Source organism: Scyliorhinus torazame, chromosome 7, assembly GCF_047496885.1.
Source record: "Scyliorhinus torazame isolate Kashiwa2021f chromosome 7, sScyTor2.1, whole genome shotgun sequence".
In the NCBI taxonomy this organism is placed as follows: Eukaryota; Metazoa; Chordata; class Chondrichthyes; order Carcharhiniformes; family Scyliorhinidae; genus Scyliorhinus; species Scyliorhinus torazame.
Window position 1 is genome coordinate 11,472,965 of NC_092713.1, and position 21,456 is coordinate 11,494,420.

At 44.6% G+C, this 21,456-nt stretch overlaps 1 protein-coding gene across 2 annotated transcripts in view; it reads left to right on the top strand.

The window, feature by feature from the left end:
- The window catches only part of syde2 (synapse defective 1, Rho GTPase, homolog 2 (C. elegans)), a 153,772-nt gene that overhangs the window by 70,393 nt on the left and 61,923 nt on the right, over positions 1 to 21,456 (top strand). For both annotated transcript variants that reach the window (XM_072510312.1, XM_072510313.1), the window contains exon 4: positions 4,694 to 4,820. In XM_072510312.1, coding sequence (XP_072366413.1) covers positions 4,694 to 4,820 — 127 coding nt within the window. The remainder of the gene's footprint in view (positions 1 to 4,693; positions 4,821 to 21,456) is intronic.

A 21,456-nucleotide genomic window follows, 5' to 3' on the forward strand; every position in this document is an offset into this window, starting at 1 on the left:
CTTCCATCATTAGTTTGAGGTATGGAATCACGCTGAACCGTTAATAAAGTACTGGTTAGGCCTCTAGAGCTAGTCCAGTTCTTAGCACCGAAGAATGTCAAGGCCTTAGAGCAGGCAGAGAATGGTAGCAATGATGAGGAACTTCAGTTACATGGAGAGATCAGAGAAGCTCTATTTTCCTGAGCAGAAAAGGCAAGGAGGAAATTTAACGAGACTTTCAAAATCAGGAGGGGTTTTAATATTGATTGATTGATATTTATTGTCACATGTACCGAAGTACAGTGAAAAGTATTTTTCTGCGGCCAAGGGAACGTACACAGTACGTACATAGTAGACAAAAGAATAATCAACAGAGAACATTGACAGTGGCGCATCAACAAATAGTGATTGGTTACAGTGCGGAACAAAGCCAAACAAGAAAGGGTGTCATGAATAGTGTTCTTACAGGGAACAGATCGGTCCGAGGGAGAGCCGTTGAGGAGTCTAGTAACTGGGGAAGAAGCTGTTCCTATGTCTGGATGTGCGCGTCTTCAGACTTCTGTATCTTCTGCCTGATGGAAGAGTCTGGAAGAGGGCAAAGCCTGGGTGATGAGGGTAGTGGAACAAATAAGGAAAATTGCTTTCAATGGCAAAATGGTAAGCAACAAGAGAACACAGAATTAAGATAGTAAGCAAAAAGACCACAGCAAGATGGAAAGAAATCTTGTGATCTGGAATGTTCTGCCTGAAAGGGTGGTGGAAATAAATTCAATAATCGCTTTCAAGAATGATTGGACAAATACTTGAAAGGGAAAAAAATTGTAGGACTCTGGGAAAAGGTCAGGAGAGTGAACTAACTGAATAGCTTTTCAAAGTGCTGGAAGGAGGTCAGTGGGGGAGGCCCCAGTTACTGGGGTTAATTTAATGGGTGATAATGGGGTTAATTCACCACCATGGCTTCCTATGAATGAAACCCATGAGCACCTGGGAGCCGGGAAGGAATCAGCCTCTGGGTGATGACAGAATATCGACAGCAGTCTGCAATTGCAGGCCACATTTGAAGAGGTAGTCTGATAGCACATTGGTAAATCACCAATCAGTGTTGAGGAAGGTGGCAGGAAGTTTGGTTGAGCTGTGACATTCGTTTTGCTTCCTTCTTGCGCCTGAGTGCAAAAAGAATCTCCCACACTTAAAACAATAGAATCTCTACAGTACAGAAGGAGGTATTTCAGCCCATCTCGTCTGCACCAACCCTTGAAAAGAGTACCCTACCTAGGTTCATGCCCGACCCTATCCCTGTAACCCAGTAACCTCCACCTAATCTTTTGGGCACTAAGGGGCAATTTATCACTGCCCATCCACCTGACCTGCACATCTTTGATCTGTGGGAGGAAACTAGAGCACTCTGAGGAAACACACGCAGACATGGGGAGAAAGTGCAAACTCCATATAGACAGTCACCCAAGGCTGGAATCGAACCCGGGTCCCTGGTGCTGTGAGGCAGCAGTACTAACTACTGTGCCGCCGTGCCGTCACTTGAGGTATATTTTCTATTCTAAAATCTAGCTTCTAGATGAAGCCAGAGCCCAGTGTGCAAACGGAAATAAACAAGGCTTTTAAATCTAGATTGGTCTTGCCATTGGGCATTAACACAATTATGGATTAGAGAATTTTGGCTGAGGTCTTGTGAAGAGCAAAGCTTCGGTTCAGTTTATTTTTAAGAAAATGAGGCACAAGTATTGAACCAGACATCTGTGGTTCCTAACTGCTGTCTTCAATAATGGGTGTCCGAATAGGGTTACCAACTCTGGCTGGATATATTCTGGGAGATGTCATCATGTAGGACTTGGGAGCAGGAGTTGGACATTCAGCCCTTTGAGCTTGATTTTGTCATTTAATAAGATCATGGCTGAAATGATTGTGGTTGGGGCGACACGGTGATGCAGTAGTTAGCACTGCTGTCTCACGATGCTGAGGACCCGGGTTCAATCCTGACCCTGGATCACTGTCAGTGTGGAGTTTGCACATTCTCCCCTTGCCTACGTGGGTCTCACCTCCACAACCCAAAGATGTGCTGGGTAGGTGGATTGACCATGCTAAATTGCCCCTTAATTGGAATTTAAAAAAAACCTGATTGTGGTCTCAACTACACTTTCTTGTCTGGGCAACCCCCCCCCCCCCTATAAAAAAAAATCTATCCAATTCAGCCTTTAATGAATTCAGTAACCCAGCCTCCACTGCTTTCAAAAGAAAATTCCACAGACTAACGGCCGCCCCTCCGGGAAAATAAATGATCCTCATCTCCGTCTTAAAAAGGCTGCGTCTTTTAAACCATGTCCTTTAGTTCTAGTGTGTGTCTCTCTCTTCTCTCAATCTCTCTCTCTCTCTCTCTCCCCCCCCACAAGATGTGCTTCCAACATCAACATCAAGTTCCCTCAAAATGTTTCAATAAGATCACTTTGTAAACAAAGATCACTTGGCAAACTTCCAACCGATCGAAAACAAGCTTGACGGGCTTAACGCTAGACTTGCCTCTCAGAGGGAAGTAAGAGACTGCTGTGTGCTCTGTTTCACAGAGACATGGCTCACTCCTGCCTCACCGGTCTGTGCCATACAACCTGACGGCTTCTCAATACATCGGATGTACCGCACGGCATCATCAGCCAAGCAAAGGATGGAGGGGTTTGCCTCCTCATCAACTCCTCCTGGTGCTCGGATGTGGCGACCCTGGCGGACTACTGCTCTCCCGGACCTAGTATACCTGACTATGAAGTGCTGCCCATACTACCTTCCACGTGAGTTCACTTCTGCCATCATCACGGCGGTTTAAATCCCACCCCAGGCAGAAGTGAAAAAGGCGCTAGAAAATAACAATTTAACAGAATATCCAGAGGCCTTGTTCATTGTGGTTGGGGAGTTCAGCCAGGCCAGCCTCAAGAGTGTACTGCCAAAATTCCACCAACACAGCTGTCCCACCAAGGGGCCCCAACATCCTTGACCACTACACAAAAATCAAGGGCGCCTACCCATCCATCCCCTGACCACACTTTGGAAAATTGGACCACAAGCTGATGCTCCTTCTCCTGACATATAAGCAGAGACCTGAGCGGGAGAATCTGGTTAAGAAGGTCATGTAATGCTGGCCTGAGGCAACGGAAGAGCTCCTATGCAACTGCTTGGAGTCAGTGGATTGGTCCGTATTCAAAAAACTCAGTGGCCAACCTAAACAAGTATGCCACCACCATCACAGACTTAGCAGTAAATGTGTAGAAGATTGCGTGCCAAAGACGGTAGTATGTGCATTTCCCAACTGGAAACTATGGTTTAACCAGGAGATTCACTCCCTACTGAAGGCTAGGTCTGAGCCGTTCAAAACTGATGACCCGACCTATAAAAGAAATCTAGGTACGACCTCCGCAAAGCCATCAGGGATGCCAAGGGACAATACCAGACTAAGCTAGAGTCATAGACTACGACACAGACTCTCATTGGTTGTGGCAAAACTTAAAAACAATATACAGGCTATAAAGCAAAGCCGAGTAGAAGCTCTGACGACAGAGCCTCCCTGATCAACTCAATTCATTCTATGCTCGTTTCAAGCAGGTAACCAACAACGCCTTCCACCGGGCAGAAGATACAAAAGTCTGAGGACACGCACTAGTAGATTCAAAAACAGATGCTTCCCCGCTGTTACGAGACTCTTGAATTACCCTGTTATGGACTGATCTCTACATGCATCTTCTCAACTGTGTAGTACTACACTCCGTATGCTTCACCCGATCTCTGTGTCTATGTATTTATCATATGTCAGATGTTTTTCATGTATGGAATAATCTGCCTGGACTGTACGCAGAACAGTGTTTTTCACTGTACCTTGGTACACATGACAAATCTAAATCTAAACTTCTCATTCTTGTAAACTCGTATGAGCCCAATCTGTTCAACTTTTCTGCATAAGATAAGCCCTTCATCCCAGGAATGAGTTGACTGAATCTTTTCTGGACTGCTTCAAATTCATTGATATCATTTTTCAAATAAGGAGACCAAAACTGTACACAGTACTCCAGATTTGGCCTCCCCAAAGCTGCAGGAAAATATCCCTACTTTTATATTCCGTTCCCTCTGTAATAAAGACAAATATTCCCGTACCAGCCTCCCCGAACAGGCGCCAGAATGTGGCGACTAGGGGTTTTCCACAGTAACTTAATTTGAAGCCTACTTGTGACAATAAGCAATTTTCATTTCATTCATATTCCAGTTGCCTTCCTAGTCTCTCACTGTACCTGAATGCTAACCTTTTGTGATTCATGTACCAGAACACCCAGACTCTTCTGTACCACCAGGTCCTGCAATCTCTCCATTTAGTAGCATACTGCTTCTCTATCCTTCCTGCCTTCAACTACCCCTCCCCAGACTCCTGCCATTGGTCACCTAATATGTTGTTACCAAAGCCCCGCCTTCCCAAGGCTTTTCAGTGTCCTGGTTTTTAAAATCTGTTTTGCTACTTCATTGCTTTGCCCTACTCTGCTCAACCGCTCCTTATTCCTGATGTCACTCTTCAAGAAGTCCAAAATAATAATGAATGGACCTTGATGCACATAATGTTTAAAGTCCCATGATCACTTTGCTGGTCTAAAAGAAGTATTTGTAATCTGCTTTGTTCCTTTTTAAAATCTGAAGCAGCATAGTTTACTATCCTGTGATTCTGTTTCAGGTTGTGGGCCTTTATCGTCTTTGTGGCTCTGCTGCGGTTAAGAAAGAGCTTCGAGAGGCTTTTGAGCGAGACAGCAAGGCCGTTGGCTTATCCGAAAACCTATATCCAGATATCAATGTAATTACAGGTAAATGTGGTACAGCTTCTCTGCTTTCCTGCATTTGAATAATGTCAACCTCCAGAGACTTTCTGGGGACTTGTTGCAAAAAAAATGAGGAGCTCCTGAGATGCCTAGCCCATGACTTGATGCCACATAAAAAGGGTGGGAATTTTCACTCCCCACCGGCCCCGGGATGTGTTTTGTGGAGGTGGCCTGTTATTGGCCTGCAGCGGGTGGGGTTTCCTGTTGTCCACACCCCTCCCAAACCAGCACCATTGGGAAACCTGTGGCGGGGGTGCACCGTCAGCAAGACTGGAAGATCTTTGTTGAAACTTTTTGAATTCCCCATTCTCTCCGCTGCTTGATTTAAAGATATATGTCCATTCAGCATCCATGGATCAAAATTATAACGGCAAAAATAAAGGGGAAATAAGGGAATAACAGGAAGGCCCTTACAATGCTAAAACAGTATTGACACTGCTTATTCAATTTGATACTTAATGTACTGTACAAAACAACAGTCTGCTTTTGTGTTCTCTGTTCTTGTGTGGTAGCTCATCATTCTCACTTTCAACTTGGTCCCACCACCAGTGACAGATCTGTAATCTAGCACTAATATTTCACCTGTTATAAACCTCCATGGTCTCCCAGGCACAGTCAAGTTTGGGTAGACAGGTCTATAATTTTCACTTTTTCTAATGCAGTTTATTAAGCATCACTTGCAAAGGAACTTGTAGTTTCCAGTATTTATTTTTTATTTTAATGAAACATGTTCATGCATATATGATGATCTTTGAACTGCAAAGGAAAATATATATTCTTCTCTAAGAAAGGATATACTTAACCATAGAGGGAGTGTAGCAAAGATTCATCAAACCGGTTCCTAGAATGGCAGAGTTGTCGAATGTGGTGAATTGGGTCGACTGGGCCTGTATTCACTGAAATTTAGGAGAATGAGGGGAACTGTTGGAAACCTAGACAATTCTGTCAGCTTTCAAAAATTTCAATCATTTTATCCTTTATATTGAAATTGCAACAGTCTTTTTCTCTTCATACATTCCCCTTGACTTATCTTGCTTGGGATTCCTAGTTGAATATGGGTATATTAAAACTCCAAAAGGTTTGATGCCTTTCAAGGATGGGTATAATTGGAGCCCTCCCATGATACCTGTGGAAATGGATTTAACACCAATTATTTCCCTTAAACATCAGAGTTTTGAAAATTCTCAAGAAAAGACAGCTGTAATAAACGTTTCCCAAGCAACAATGCCTTTGTCTTAGAAAATTACCTAATGGAATTCAGCATGGAATAGAGAGGACATCAAACTTTGTCTCAGAATTGTGGAGAACTGTTTCCTACAAATATAATGTTTTTTTTCTTGGGCAGGAAGCATACATATTAATATGAGAAAAGGCAGTAAAAGATAAATTATTTTCACTGATTGGAGATTCTAAAACTTGCATATTCTTCACCCGATGTCTATGTATTTACATTGTGTATTTATTGTCTGTCTTATGTTTTCATGCATGGAATAATTTGCCTGGACTGCAAAACAATACTTTTCACTGAACCTCCGTGTACGTGACAAATTTAAATCTAGTCTAAAAATTAGGTCTAGACCATTCAGAAGGGATATTAGGAAGAACTTCTTCATACAAAGGGTGGTAAAGGTTTTGAACTCTCTCCCACAAACAGCAGTTGAAGCTAGATCAGTTAATTTTTAATCTGTGATAGATACATTTTTGTTAAGGATATGGGCCAAAGGAAACTATATGGAGTTAGGTCACAGATCAGCCATGATCTCATTGAATGGCGGGTAAGTCTCGGGCTGAAGGCTCTACTGTTATTATGTTCCTATGCATTGTGTGCAGTTTTGGTCTCCTTATCTAAGAAACAATATGCTTGCCATATAGGGAGTGCAGTGGAGGTTCACTGGACTGAGACCGACCGGGGTGAGTGGGACTGTTTCATGAGTTTGACTGGGCTTGTATTCACTGGAGTTTAGAAGGATGAGAGGGAACCCGATTGAAACATATAAAATTCGAATAGGGCTGGACGGATTAAATGCAGGCAGAATGTTTTCCCTGGTTGTCGAATCTAGAAGTAGGGGAGACGATCTCAGGATACTGGGTAGACCACTTCAAACTGATATGAGGATCAGTTTCATTGCACAAAGGATGGTGAACCTGTGGAATTCTGTACCACAGAAGGCTGTGGAGACCAAGCCACTGAATTCAAGAAAGAGGTAGCTAATGTTTTAGATTTTAATGGCATCGAGGGGTATTGGGAGAGCATTGCGAAAGTGAATCAGCCATTTTTTTGATTTTGATTTTAAAAAAAATTTGTTACCCAAATATTTTTTCCAATTCAGGGGCAAATTACCGTGGCCAATCCACCTACTCTGCACATTTTTGGGCTGTGGGGGCGAAACCCACGCAGACACGGGGAGAATGTGCAAACTCCACACTGACAGTGGCCCAGAGCCGGGATCGAACCTGGGACATCAGCGCCGTGAGGCAGCTGTGCTAACCACTAGGCCACCATGCTGCCCTAAAGTGAATCAGCCATGATCATATTGAATGACGGAGCAGGCTCAAAGCACTGAATGGCCTCCTCCTCCCGTTTCTGTTTCCACCTGGGAAGAGTCAAAAACTAGAGGCCACAAATATGACGGTTACAAACCAATCGAATGAGGAATTTAGGAAAAACTTTACCAGAGAAAGAGATTAGAATGTGGAACTCACTACCTGATGTAGTTTACTTTCGAATGATTAATTTAGGAGAAACTTGTGAGCATTTAGAATGTGGAACTTGCTAGCTGATGTAGTTTAGATGTGCAGCATAGATGCATTTTTAAAAATTAATTGTTTCATGAGATGTGGCCAGAATTTGTTGCTCATCCTTTATTGCCCTTGAACTGCGTGGCTTGCCACGTCATTTCAGAGAGCAGCTAAAAGTCAACACATTGTTGTGTGTCATGTAGGCCAGACCAGGTAAGAACGGCAGGCAGGTTTCCTTCCCTGAAGGACAGTGGCGAACCAATTTGTTGTTTTTTTAATGAGGAAAGACCATGGTCCACATTACTGAACTGGTTTTTCAATTTTGTTAATTGAATTGAAATTCCACCAGCTGCCATTAATGGAATTTGAACGAATCTTAGCCTGGGCTGCTGGTTTACAAGTCCAGTAACTTTTGCACTGCCTCCCATCATTTATGGGAAAGTTCAATAAATTCATTTTCAAAATATGTTTTTATTCATTTACAGGATGTGGACATTGCTGGCTATGCCAGCATTTATTGCCTATCCCTAGTTGCCTTTCAGAAAGTGGTGGTGAGCTGCCTCCTTGATCAGCTGCAGTCCCTGAGGTGTGGGTACACCAACTGCGCTGTTAGGGATAGATATTTCCAAGTCGGGGTGGTGAATGACTTGGAGGGGAACCTCTAGGTGGTGGTGTTCCCAGGGATCTGCTGCTCTTGTCCCTCCTAGATGGTAATGGTTGTGGGTTTGGAAGGTGCTGCGTAAGGAACCTTGGCAAGTTACTGCAGTGTGTCTTGTAGATGGTACACACTGCTGCTACTGTGTATCGTTGGTGGAGGGATTGAATGTTTGTGGAACGGAAGCAACTAAGTGGGCTGTTTTGTCCTGGATTGTGTTGAGCTTCTTGAGTGTTGTTGGAGCTGCGCTCATCCAGGCAAGTGGAGAGTATCCCATTACACTCCTGACTTGTGGATAGTGGACAGGCTTTGAGGAGGATCTGGAGGTGAGCTGCACACCTAAGGATTCCTAGCCTTTGACCTGCCCTGGTAGCCACAGTATTAATATGGCTAGTCCAATTCAGTTTCTGATCAATGGTAACCCCCAGGATGTTGATTGTGGGGGATACAGTGATGGTATTCCATTGAATGTCAAGGGGTGATGGTGAGATCCTCTCTTGCAGGCGATGCTCATTGGCTTGCACTTGCTGTGAGTGTAACTTGTCACTTGTCAGCCCAAACCTGGATATTGTTCGGGTCTTGCTTCATTTGGACATAGAACAAAGAAAATTACAGCACAGGAACAGGCACTTCGGCCCTCCCAGCCTGCGCCGATCCAGATCCTTTATCTAAACCTGTCTTCTATTTTCCAAGGATCTACTTCCCTCTGTTCCCCGCCCGTTCATATATCTGTCTAGATGAATCTTAAATGATGCTATCGTGCCCGCCTCTACCACCTCCGCTAGCAAAGCGTTCCAGGCACCCACCACCCTCTGCGTAAAAAAACTTTCCTCGCACATTTCCCTTAAACTTTCCCCCTCTCACCTTGAAATCGTGACCCCTTGTAATTGATACCCCCACTCTTGGGAAAAAGCTTGTTGCGATCCACCCTGTCCATACCTCATAATTTTGTAGACCTCAATCAGGTCCCCCCTCAACCTCCGTCTTTCCAACGAAAACAATCCTAATCTACTCAACCTTTCTTCATAGCTAGCACCCTCCCTACCAGGCAACATCCTGGTGAACCTGCTCTGCACCCTCTCTAAAACATCCATATCCTTCTGGTAATGTGGCGACCAGAACTGCACGCAGTATTCCAAATGTGGCCTAACCAAAGTCCTATACAACTGTAACATGACCTGCCGACTCTTGTACGCAATACCCCGTCCGATGAAGGCAAGCATGCTGTATGCCTTCTTGACCACTCTATCGACCTGTGTTGCCACCTTCAGGGTACAATGGACCTGAACTCCCAGATCTCTCTGTACATCAATTTTCCCCAGGACTCTTCCATTGACCGTATATTCCGCTCTTGAATTAGGTCTTCCAAAATGCATCACCTTGCATTTGCTTGGATTGAACTCCATCTGCCATTTCTCTGTCCAACTCTCCAATCAATCGATATTTTGCTGTATTTGCTGACAGTCCTCCTCGCTATCTGCAACTCCACCAATCTTAGTATCATCTGCAAACTTACTAATCAGACCACCTATACCGTCGTCCAGATCATTTATGTATATCACAAACAACAGTGGTCCGAGCACGGATCCCTGTGGAACACCACTAGTCACCTTTCTCCATTTGGAGACACTCCCTTCCACCACTACTCTCTGTCTCCTGTTGCCCAGCCAGTTCTTTATCCATCTAGCTGGTACACCCTGAACCCCATACGACTTCACTTTTTCCATAAACCTGCCATGGGAAACTTTATCAAACGCCTTACTGAAGTCCATGTCTATGACATCTACAGCCCTTCCCTCATCAATTAACTTTGTCACTTCCTCAAAGAATTCTATTAGGTTTGTAAGACATGACCTTCCCTGCACAAAACCATGCTGCTCATCACTGATAAGTCTATTTTCTTCCAAATGTGAATAGATCCTATCCCTCAGTATCTTCTCCAACAGTTTGCCTACCACTGACGTCAAGCTCACAGATCTATAATTGCCTGGATTATCCCTGCTACCCTTCTTAAACAAAGGGACAACATTAGCAATTCTCCAGTCCTCCGGGACCTCACCCGTGCTCAAGGATGCTGCAAAGATATCTGTTAAGGCCCCAGCTATTTCGTCCCTCACTTCCCTCAATAACCTGGGATAGATCCCATCCGGACCCGGGTACTTGTCCACCGTAATGCCTTTTAGAATACCCAAAACCTCCCCCTTCCTTATGTCGACTTGACCTAGAGTATTTAAACATCCATCCCTAGCCTCAACATCCGTCATGTCCCTCTCCTTGGTGAATACCGATGCAAAGTACTCATTAAGAATCTCACCCATTTCGTCTGACTCCACTCATAAATTCCCTCTTTTGTCTTTGAGTGGGCCAATCCTTTCTCTAGTTACCCTCTTGCTCCTTATATACGAATAAAAGGCTTTGGGATTTTACCTTAACCCTGTTAGCCAAAGATATTTCATGACCCCTTTTAGCCCACTTTATTGCACGTTTATTTGTCCTACTTTCCTGATATTCCTCCAAAGCTTCATCAGATTTAAGTTGCCTAGATCTTATGCATGCTTCCTTTTTCATCTTAGCTAGTCTCACAATTCCACCCGTCATCCATGGTTCCCTAATCTTGCCATTTCTATCCCTCATTTTCACAGGGACATGCCTGTCCTGCACTCTAATCAACCTTTCCTTAAAAGACTCCCACATTTCCCACTACGAGGGAACAAGCGGTCCTAGATCTGGTCCTGTGTAATGAGACAGGATTGATTCAGGATCTCATAGTTAGGGATCCTCTCTGAAGGAGCGATCACAATATGGTGGAATTTAAAATACAGATGGAGGGTGAGAAGGTAAAATCAAGCACTAGTGTTTTGTGCTTAAACAAAGGAGATTACAATGGGATGAGAGAAGAACTAGCTAAGGTAGACTGGGAGCAAAGACTTTATAGTGAAACAGTTGAGGAACAGCGGAGAACCTTCCAAGTGATTTTTCACAGTGCTCAGCAAAGGTTTATACCAACAAAAAGGAAGGACGGTAAAAAGAGGGAAAATCGACCGTGGATATCTAAGGAAATAAGGGAGAGTATCAAATTGAAGGAAAAAACGTACAAAGTGGCAAAGATCAGTGGGAGACTAGAGGACTGGGAAATCTTTAGGGGGCAACAGAAAGCTACTAAAAAAGCGATAAAGAAGAGTAAGATAGATTATGAGAGTAAACTTGCTCAGAATATAAAAACAGATAGTAAAAGTTTCTACAAATACATAAAACAAAAAAGAGTGGCTAAGGTAAATATTGGTCCTTTAGAGGATGAGAAGGGTGATTTAATAATGGGAGATGAGGAAATGGCTTAGGAACTGAACAGGTTTTTTGGGTCGGTCTTCACAGTGGAAGACACAAATAACATGCCAGTGACTGATGGAAATGAGGCTATGACAGGTGAGGACCTTGAGAGGATTGTTATCACCAAGGAGGTAGTGATGGGCAAGCTAATGGGGCTAAAGGTAGACTAGTCTCCTGGACCTGATGGAATGCATCCCAGAGTGCTAAAAGAGATGGCTAGGGAAATTGCAAATGCACTAGTGATAATTTACCAAAATTCACTAGACTCTGGGGTGGTCCCGGCGGATTGGAAATTCGCAAACGTGACACCACTGTTTAAAAAAGGAGGTAGGCAGAAAGTGGGTAATTATAGGCCAGTGAGCTTAACTTCGGTAGTAGGGAAGATGCTGGAATCTATCATCAAGGAAGAAATAGCGAGGCATCTGGATGGAAATTGTCCCATTGGACAGACGCAGCATGGGTTCATAAAGGGCAGGTCGTGCCTAACTAATTTAGTGGAATTTTTTGAGGACATTACCAGTGCGGTAGATAACGGGGAGCCAATGGATGTGGTATATCTGGATTTCCAGAAAGCCTTTGACAAGGTGCCACACAAAAGGTTGTTGCATAAGATAAAGATGCATGGCATTAAGGGGAAAGTAGTAGCATGGATAGAGGATTGGTTAATTAATAGAAAGCAAAGAGTGGGGATTAATGGGTGTTTCTCTGGTTGGCAATCAGTAGCTAGTGGTGTCCCTCAGGGATCAGTGTTGGGCCCACAACTGTTCACAATTTACATAGATGATTTGGAGTTGGGGACCAAGGGCAATGTGTCCAAGTTTACAGACGGCACTAAGATAAGTGGTAAAGCAAAAAGTGCAGAGGATACTGGAAGTCTGCAGAGGGATTTGGATAGGCTAAGTGAATGGGCTAGGGTCTGGCAGATGGAATACAATGTTGAGAAATGTGAGGTTATCCATTTTGGTAGGAATAACAGCAAAAGGGATTATTATTTAAATGATAAAATATTAAAACATGCTGCTGTGCAGAGAGACCTGGGTGTGCTAGTGCATGAGTCGCAAAAAGTTGGTTTTCAGGTGCAACAGGTGATTAAGAAGGCAAATGGAATTTTGTCCTTCAATGCTAGAGGGATGGAGCTTAAGACTAGGGAGGTTCTGCTGCAATTGTATAAGGTGTTAGTGAGGCCACACCTGGAGTATTGTGTTCAGTTTTGGTCTCCTTACTTGAGAAAGGACGTACTGGCACTGGAGGGTGTGCAGAGGAGATTCACTAGGTTAATCCCAGAGCTGAAGGGGTTGGATTACGAGGCGAGGTTGAGTAGACTGGGACTGTACTCGTTGGAATTTAGAAGGATGAGGGGGGATCTTATAGAAACATATAAGATTATGAAGGGAATAGATAGAATAGATGCGGGCAGGTTATTTCCACTGGCGGGTGAAAGCAGAACTAGGGGGCATAGCCTCAAAATAAGGGGAAGTAGATTTAGGACTGAGTTTAGGAGGAACTTCTTCACCCAAAGGGTTGTGAACCTATGGAATTCCTTGCCCAGTGAAGCAGTAGAGGCTCCTTCATTAAATGTTTTTAAGATAAAAATAGATAGTTTTTTGAAGAATCAAGGGATTAAGGGTTATGGTGTTCAGGCCGGAAAGTGGAGCTGAGTCCACAAAAGATCAGCCATGATCTCATTGAATGGTGGAGCAGGCTCGAGGGGTCAGATGGCCTACTCCTGCTCCTAGTTCTTATGTTCTTATTTCAAATGTGGATTTACCCTTAAAGAGCTGCTCCCAATCCACATTCCCTAGCTCCTGCCGAATTTTGTTATACTTGGCCTTTCCCCAATTTAGCGCTCTTCCTTTAGGACCACTCTCGTCTTTGTCCATGAGTATTCTGAAACTTACTGAATTGTGATCGCTATTCCCAAAGTAATCACCGACTGAAACTTCAACCACCTGGCCGGGATCATTCCCCAATACCAGGTCCAGTATGACCCCTTCCCGAGTTGGACTATTTACATACTGCTCTAAAAAAAACTCTCCTGGATGCTCCTTACAAATTCTGCTCCATCTACGCCTCCAACACTACATGAGTCCCATTCCAATGTTGGGGAAGTTAAAATCTCCCATCACGACCACCCTATTGCTCCTACATTTTTCTATAATCTGTCTACATATTTGTACCTCTACTTCACGCTTGCTTTTGGGAGGCCGGTAGTAAAGTCCCAACAATGTTACTGCACCCTTCCTATTTCTTAGCTCTACCCATATTGCCTTAGTGCTCGAATCCTCCATCGTGCCCTCCTTAATCACAGCTGTGATATCATCTCTGACCAGTGATGCAACTCCTCCACCCCTTTTACCTCCCTCTCTATCCCTCCTGAAGCATCTATACCCTGGGATATTTAGTTGCCAGTTTTGCCCTTCCCTCAACCAAGTCTCCGTAATACCAATAATGTCATATTCCCAGATACTAATCCAAGCCCTAAGTTCATCTGCCTTACCTGCTACACTTCTCGCATTGAAACAAATGCACCTCAGACCACCTGTCCCTTTGCGTTCATCATCTCTTCCCTGTCTACTCTTCCCCTTAGTCACATTGAGTTTATTATCTAGTACCTTACTGGCTTTAGTTGCTGCCTCTTTACTGACCTCTAACTTCCTAATCTGGTTCCCATCCCCCTGCCACATTAGCTTAAAACCTCCCCAACAGTGTTATCAAAAGCCAACCCCCTAGGACATTGGTTCCAGTCCTGCCCAGGTGTAGCCATCCGATTTGTAATGGTCCCACCATCCCCAGAACCGGTTCCAATGTCCCCAAAATCTGAACCCCCTCCCTCCTGCACCATCTCTCAAGCCATGTATTCATTCTGACTATTCTTGAATTTCTACTCTGACTGTCTTGTGGCACTGGTAGCAATCCTGAGATTACTACCTTTGAGGTCCTACTTTTTAACTTATCTCCTAACTCTCTAAATTCTGATTGTAGGACCTCATCCCGGTTTTTACCTATATTGTTGGTGCCTATATGCACCAACGACAACTGGCTGTTGACCCTCCCCCTTCAGTATGTCCTGCAGCCGATCTGAGACATCCCTGACCCATGCACCCGGGAGGCAACATACCATTCGGGAGTCTCGTTTTCGACCACAGAAACGCCTGTCTACTCCCTTTACGATTGAATCCCCTATGACTATAGCCCTGCCAGTCTTTTTCCCGCCCTTCTGTGCAGCAGAGCCAGCCACGGTGCCATGAGCCTGGCTACTACTGCCTTCTCCTGGCGAGTCATCTCCCCCAACAGTATTCAAAACGGATACCTGTTTTAGAGGGAGATGACCGCAGGGGACACCTGCACTGCCTTCCTGCTCTTTCTCTGCCTTTTGGTCACCCATTCCTTGTCTCCCTCACCAATCCTAATCTGCGATGTGACCAACTCACTGAACGTGCTATCCACGACCTCCTCAGCATCGCGGATGCTCCAAAGTGAGTCCACCCGCAGCTCCAGAGCCATCATGCGGTCTAACAGGAGCTGCAGCTAGACACACTTCCCGCACATGAAGGAGTCGGGCATCGCCGCACCCCTGAACTCCCACATTGAGCACGAGGAGCAAAACACGGGTTTGGGATCTCCTGCCATTTTTTACACTTTACCGTAACTGATTACAAATATAATATCAAATGATGAATGAGTGAAAGGAATAAAGATTGTACTTACCAATCCCAATACTTACCAACACACGAAGAGTTAAATTTTTCCTCACGCTCTTTTATCCTGTATCCCTCCCACTCTCCTCGCGCTCTTTCACTGTGTCCCCGCCGCTCTCCTCGCGCTCTTTTATCCTGTGTCCCACCGCTCTCCTCGTGCTCTTTCACTGAGTCTCCGACGCTCTCCACGCGCTCTTTCACTGTAAATACAGGTGAAAATAAAACACTTAACCAGCAACCACTGTGCCCCACACGAGAACAGCAATCAGCTGCTATGGGGCTGTGGAAACAATTTAAATCTTTACTACTTACCCAGCAGCCACTCTGTCCTCACTCCGACCGGATTCAGTTGGAAACTCCCAACAGTAAGTTTTTTTTAAAAAATTAAAAAAATTACTCCCCTTCTCAGCAAGCACTTGCTCAGCAACCACTGTACCCCGCACGATAACACCTCAGGGAAAAGAAAAACTACTTACCAGTCACCAACCAATCACTTACCTGCAGGCTGTGACGTCACGGTTCAACTTATTTCTTTCTTCTACCTGCCCTCGAGTCTCCCTCGTGATCTTTACTCGGCTGGGATCCTTACAGTGATTGTCTTTTTTGGGGGGGTTAGAGGAGGAGGTAGGGAGGGAAACACTGAAGAAGTGTTTCGGGTTTAACTGTCACTTGACAACAGCTCTTCCACAAACCACCTTCAAAAGACGGTCACCGCAATGCACTGATGCAAATTTTCCCCACAACAGCCAATCAGCAGCTCCGCTCTACTGCCCTCTGCTGGATGCTTGCCTTGACTTGAACACCTAGGATGTCTTGCTCAGGTACACCTTATGGATGCAGTGACCGCAATGCGATGATGCAAATTGTCCCCGCAACAGTCAATCAGCAGCTCTGCTCTACTGCCCTCTGCTGGATGCTTGCCTTGACTTGAACACCTAGGGTGTCTTGCTCAGGTACTCTTTCTGGATGCAGTGACCGCAATGCGCTGATGCAAATTTTCCCCGCAACAGCCAATCAGCAGCTCCACTCTACTGCCCTCTGCTGGACTGCTTCATTATCTGAGGAGTCGCAAATGGAGCTGAACATTGTGCAGTCATCTGCAAACATCCCCACCTCTGACCTATGATGGGAAAGAGGTCGTTGATGGAGCAGTTGAAGATGATTGAGCTACCCTGTGTAACTACTGCAGTGAAGCTCTGGAGCTGAGATGATTGCCCTCCAACCACCACAACTGTCTTCCTTTGTGCCAGGTACGACTCCCAACCAGCGGAATGTTTTCTCCCTGATTCCCATTGACTCCTGTTTTACTACGGCTCCTTTATGCCGTACTCCGTCAAATGCTGCCTTGATGGTCCAGAGCAGTCACTCTCCCCTCCCCTCTGGTATTCAGCTCTTTTGCCCATGTTTGAACCAAGGCTGTAATAAGGTCAGGAGCTGACTGATCCTTTGGAACCCAAACTAAGCGTTCGTGAGCATGCTATTGCTGAGTAAGTGCCATCTGATAGCACTTTTGATAACTCCTTCCATCACTTTGCTGATCATAAGCAGACTGATAGGGCAATAATTGATTGGATTTGTCCTGTTTCTTGTGTAATTTAAAAAACCTGGGCAATTTATCACATTGCCGGGTAGATGCCAATGTTGTAGCTGTACTGGAACAGCTTTGGTAGGGTTGTGGCAAGTTCAAGAGCACTATTGCTGAAATGTTGTCAGGGCCCACATCCTTTGCCATATCTGGTGCTTTCAGCTGTTTCTTGATATCATGTGGAATTAATCATATTGGCTGAAGACTGACATCTGTGATGCTGGGAGCTCTGGAGGAGACCGAGATGCATCATCCACTCACCACTTCTGGATGAAGAATCTTCTGAATGCTTCAGTCTTGTCTTCTGCACAATTGTGCAGGGCTCTTCCATCATTGAGGATGGGGATATTTGTGGAGCCTCCTCCTCCAGTGAGTTTGATTTCCCACCACCATTCATGACTGGATGTGGCAGGACTGCAGAGCTTAGATCTGATGCGTTTGTTGTGGAATCGCTTAGCTCTGTCTATTACTTGCTGCTTATGCTGTTTGGTTCACATGTAGTCCAGTGTTGTAGCTTCACCAGGTTGACACCTCATTTTTAGGAATGCCTGGTGTTACCCTGGCATGCTGCCCTGCACTCTTCATTGAGCCAGGGTTGACCAAATGGCTTGGTGGTAATGGTAGAGTGGGGGGATATGCCGGGTTGCAGATTGTGCTTTAGTGCAATTCTGCTGCTGCTGATGGCCTCATGGATGCCCCCGTCTTTTTGCTAGATCTGTTCGAAATCCATCCCTTTTCCACGGTGGTAGTGCCACACCACATGATGGAGGGTGTTCTCAATGTGAAGATGGGATTTTAACTCCACAAGGACTATGCGGTGGTCACTTCTACCGATTCTCTCATGGACAGATGCATCTGTAGCAGGTAGGTTGGTGAGGATGAGGTCAAGTATGTTTTTCCCACTTGATCCCTCACCACCTGCTGCTGTCCCAGTCTAGCAGCTATGTCCCGGGCAGCTCGGTCTGTGCTGGTACTACCGAGCCACTCTTGTAGGTGGACATTGAAGTCCCCCACCTAGAGTATATTCCGAACCCTTGCTATCCTCAGTGCTTCCTCCAAGTGGTGTTCAACATGGAGGCGTGCTGATTTTTCAGCTAATGGTGCAGTGCATGTGGTAATCAGCAGGGGATTTCCGTACCCATGTTTAACCTGCAGCCTCAATGGGGTCCAGAGTCGATGTTGAGGACTCTAGGGCAACTCCCTCATGACTGTCTACCACTGTGCCGTGACCTTTGCTGGATCTGTCCTGCCGGTAAGACAGGACATACCCAATAATGCTGATAATGGTGCCTGGGACATATGTCAGACTGTTGCTTGACTAGTCTGTGAGACAGCTCTCCCAACTTTAGCACAAGTCCCCTGATAGTAAGGCGGACTTTGCAGAATGGACAGAGCTGCGGGTCCCATTGTCATTTCCGGTGACTGATATGGTGGTCCGTTCCGTTTCATTCCTTTTTTGTTTTCATAGCGATTGAGTGGCTTGCTACCCCAGGACATTTAAGAGTCAACCACATTGCAGTGGGTCTGAAGTCACATGTAGCTAAGGATGGCAGATTTCCAACCCTAAAGGACATTCGTGAACCAGATGTTTTTTTACAACAATGGTTTCATCAGTAGACTTTAATTCCAGATATTTTATTGAGTTTAAATTCCACCACCTGGTGGGATTCGAACCTTGGTCCCCAGATCATTACCCTGGGTCTCTGGATTACTAGTCCAATGACAATACCAACTACTCCACTGCCTCCCCTGCAAGACCAAGCTATACAGAGAAAATAAAGTTATGGAGGAGGAGGCTCATTGGAGCTTGAACACCACAATAGATCTGTTGGACCGAATGGCTTGTAGTGTGCTGCTATTACAATGTAATTCTATGCAAGAAGTGTTCTGAGAAGCTGGACCAAATTTACGTTGCTCTGATGTAAACAAGAAAAACTGAGTCAATAATTTCTAGTATTGAGGAGAGTAATTGAGGAATCTGCCAACCCTAACATGGGATGCAGCTCTGTCCCTTATTTTAAATAGCTGGTGTGCAGATTTGGTAACGAGCAACACTGAAATCTTATCATAGGCCTAATCACAGGGCCTCCGGGTTTTTGACAGTTGCATGCTTCTGAATCTGGCCCTTCATAATAGTGTACTAAATAATAAATGTATCCAGATAACTAGGGAGGTTGAACTCTCACACAATGGCAGAAGACCTAGTCATTGTAGTTCAGGAAATTGACACCACCAATGATAGGTTACAATTATTCAATTTAACCACAGCTTCTCAGATATTTACTTTAAGGACAGGTATGCTTTACCTGTCCTTAAAGGACTATATAATTACCTTTTAAATCTTTTGAGTCATGCTTATTTAGTTCTGTCACTCCGTGACCAGAAGAATTCTACTCTATGACATTTATTGAGATTGCATTTGAGAGTATTACCGATTGAGGACTTTATTCGCCACTGTCTTCTCGAGGGCAATTGGGGATGGGCAACAAATGTTGGCCTAGCCAGTGACTCCCACATCCAGTGAAAGAAAAAACATTTTTAAGGTAACACCTGGATAATTTCCAGTTGGCAGCCCGCATCACTTACACAATGCAATCTTAATGTACATCCCTGAACTGGGCTGGAGGCGAGCTGGGTGCACAACTAGTGGCACGGAGCGGAACTAGAAAGTGGGTGCTGTCTGTGACGTGCAAGCAGCAAAGACAGGTGGCAATCTGATGGCACTTGCTGCATGATGGTACCTGCCGCCGCCTTGCCAAAGAAAGCAGGCAGCGCCTTGGAGGGGTGGGGTGTGGAATAGGGACAGCAATCTCACTGAGCACAAAAGTGGCCAAACCACCAAATGGAAAGTAAAGTGCACAATCTGGCACAACCTCCCTCAGCTCCTGAATTTTTAAAAAATAAAATAAACTAACTTCTGTCCACTTTGGGCTTGACCACCGGGCACTAATGTCCACCTGACTGTTTGGGTTCGGCACTTTTAATTTTGAAAATGTCTTTCTTGTCCTGCCTGTTACAAGCTCCTAAAGGAACTTAATAGCTGTTAAATAGGAAGCGAGTGGGTTTCCTGTCTCCACTCTCATTTTGCAAATCGTGTTGCATTCCAGAGGCGGCAGGACCAATGTCACCCTCCAGGAATGCAAACTTTAAATTGCGGCCACACCTGATCCTGACTCCACATGCAGTTGATAATTCAACCCCTTGTTTCTGTCAGGCGTGCTTTCTGGGCAAATCAAGTGGTTGATTACTTTCAGGCAAGATCAGAGCCAAAACCTACTTCAAAGAGCTGATGGCAGCAATAATCATTGGAGTCTCAGTTAGCAGCCTTTTTGTGTATGCTTGAAGAGTTCTTTCATTATTCTATTATCATGTAGGCAGAAAAAAATGTCACAAAAGTCTTTCAACATCTGTCTTCATTGCAATAAAGCCTTGGGCAAAACTTAAAAGTACAGTTCATTGGTTCAGAGAATGCACCCATGCTGAAGCTCATTTTATGTTGGAAATCACCATAAGTGAGTTTCTGGTATTACCTAAAACCTCTAAATAAGATCTATTGAGCTATTTTTAGAATTTGGCTGCTTGAGGAAAATAAATACCTTATGCCGTGAGGAAATTAGAGTTTCCTAATGCAGCGGATTGTTTCTCTGTTTCATAAATTCTAATACCTTCTGATTTCCTTACTTCTCCCTTTAAACCACAGAAATAAAAAGTGTAGTCACAGTTGTGATATAGGAAATGTGACGGTAGTGTACACCAAAAGCTCCAAACACAGGAATGTGATGAGTGATCAGAGAATCTATTTTATTGATATTGATTGATGGATAAATATTAGTCAGGACATACTCCTCTTCATGTAGTCCCATGGGATCTTGAATCTCAGAATTATTACAGCATGGGAAGTGGCTAATCGGCCCTACATGTCTTCACTGGTGCGCCGAAGAAGCATTTCACCCTAGTGCTGTTCTCCTGCCTTCTCCCTGTTACACTGCAGATTTTCTTTTTAATAATCATCTAATGCTCTCTTTGAATACGTTGATTTGAACTTGCCTTCACCGCACTCTCAGGCAGTGCACTCCAGACCCTAACCACTTGCTGTGTTAAAAAAAGGTTTTGTCATATCGCCTTTATTTTCCCAATTATTTTAAATGTGTGTCCTCTCATTCTCCATCCTTTCTGAAGTGGGGGCAGTTTCCCCTGTCTATGCTGTCTAGACCCTTCATAATTTTGAATATTTCTGTCAGATCAGCCTTCTTTTCTCCCAAGGAAAAGAGTCCCAACTTCTTCAATCTATCCTCAACTGCTGGAACCACTCTCATGAAACCTGTTCACTCTCTCCAATGGCCTCACATCCATTCTAAAATGCAGTGCCTAGAATTGTACATGATGTGGAGAATTGTACACGCTACTTCAGTTAAGGTATCTCAAGTTCAGCATAATCTCCTTGCTCTTGTACTCTCTGCTCCTACTGATAAAGCCTAGGATACTGTCTGCTTTAACTACTCTCTCAACCTGTAGTGACTTGTGCGCATATACACCCACGTCCTCTGCTCCTTAAACCCCCTTTTATTTTATACCATCAGTATGTTCCTCCTACCAAAATTCATCACCTCAAATTTC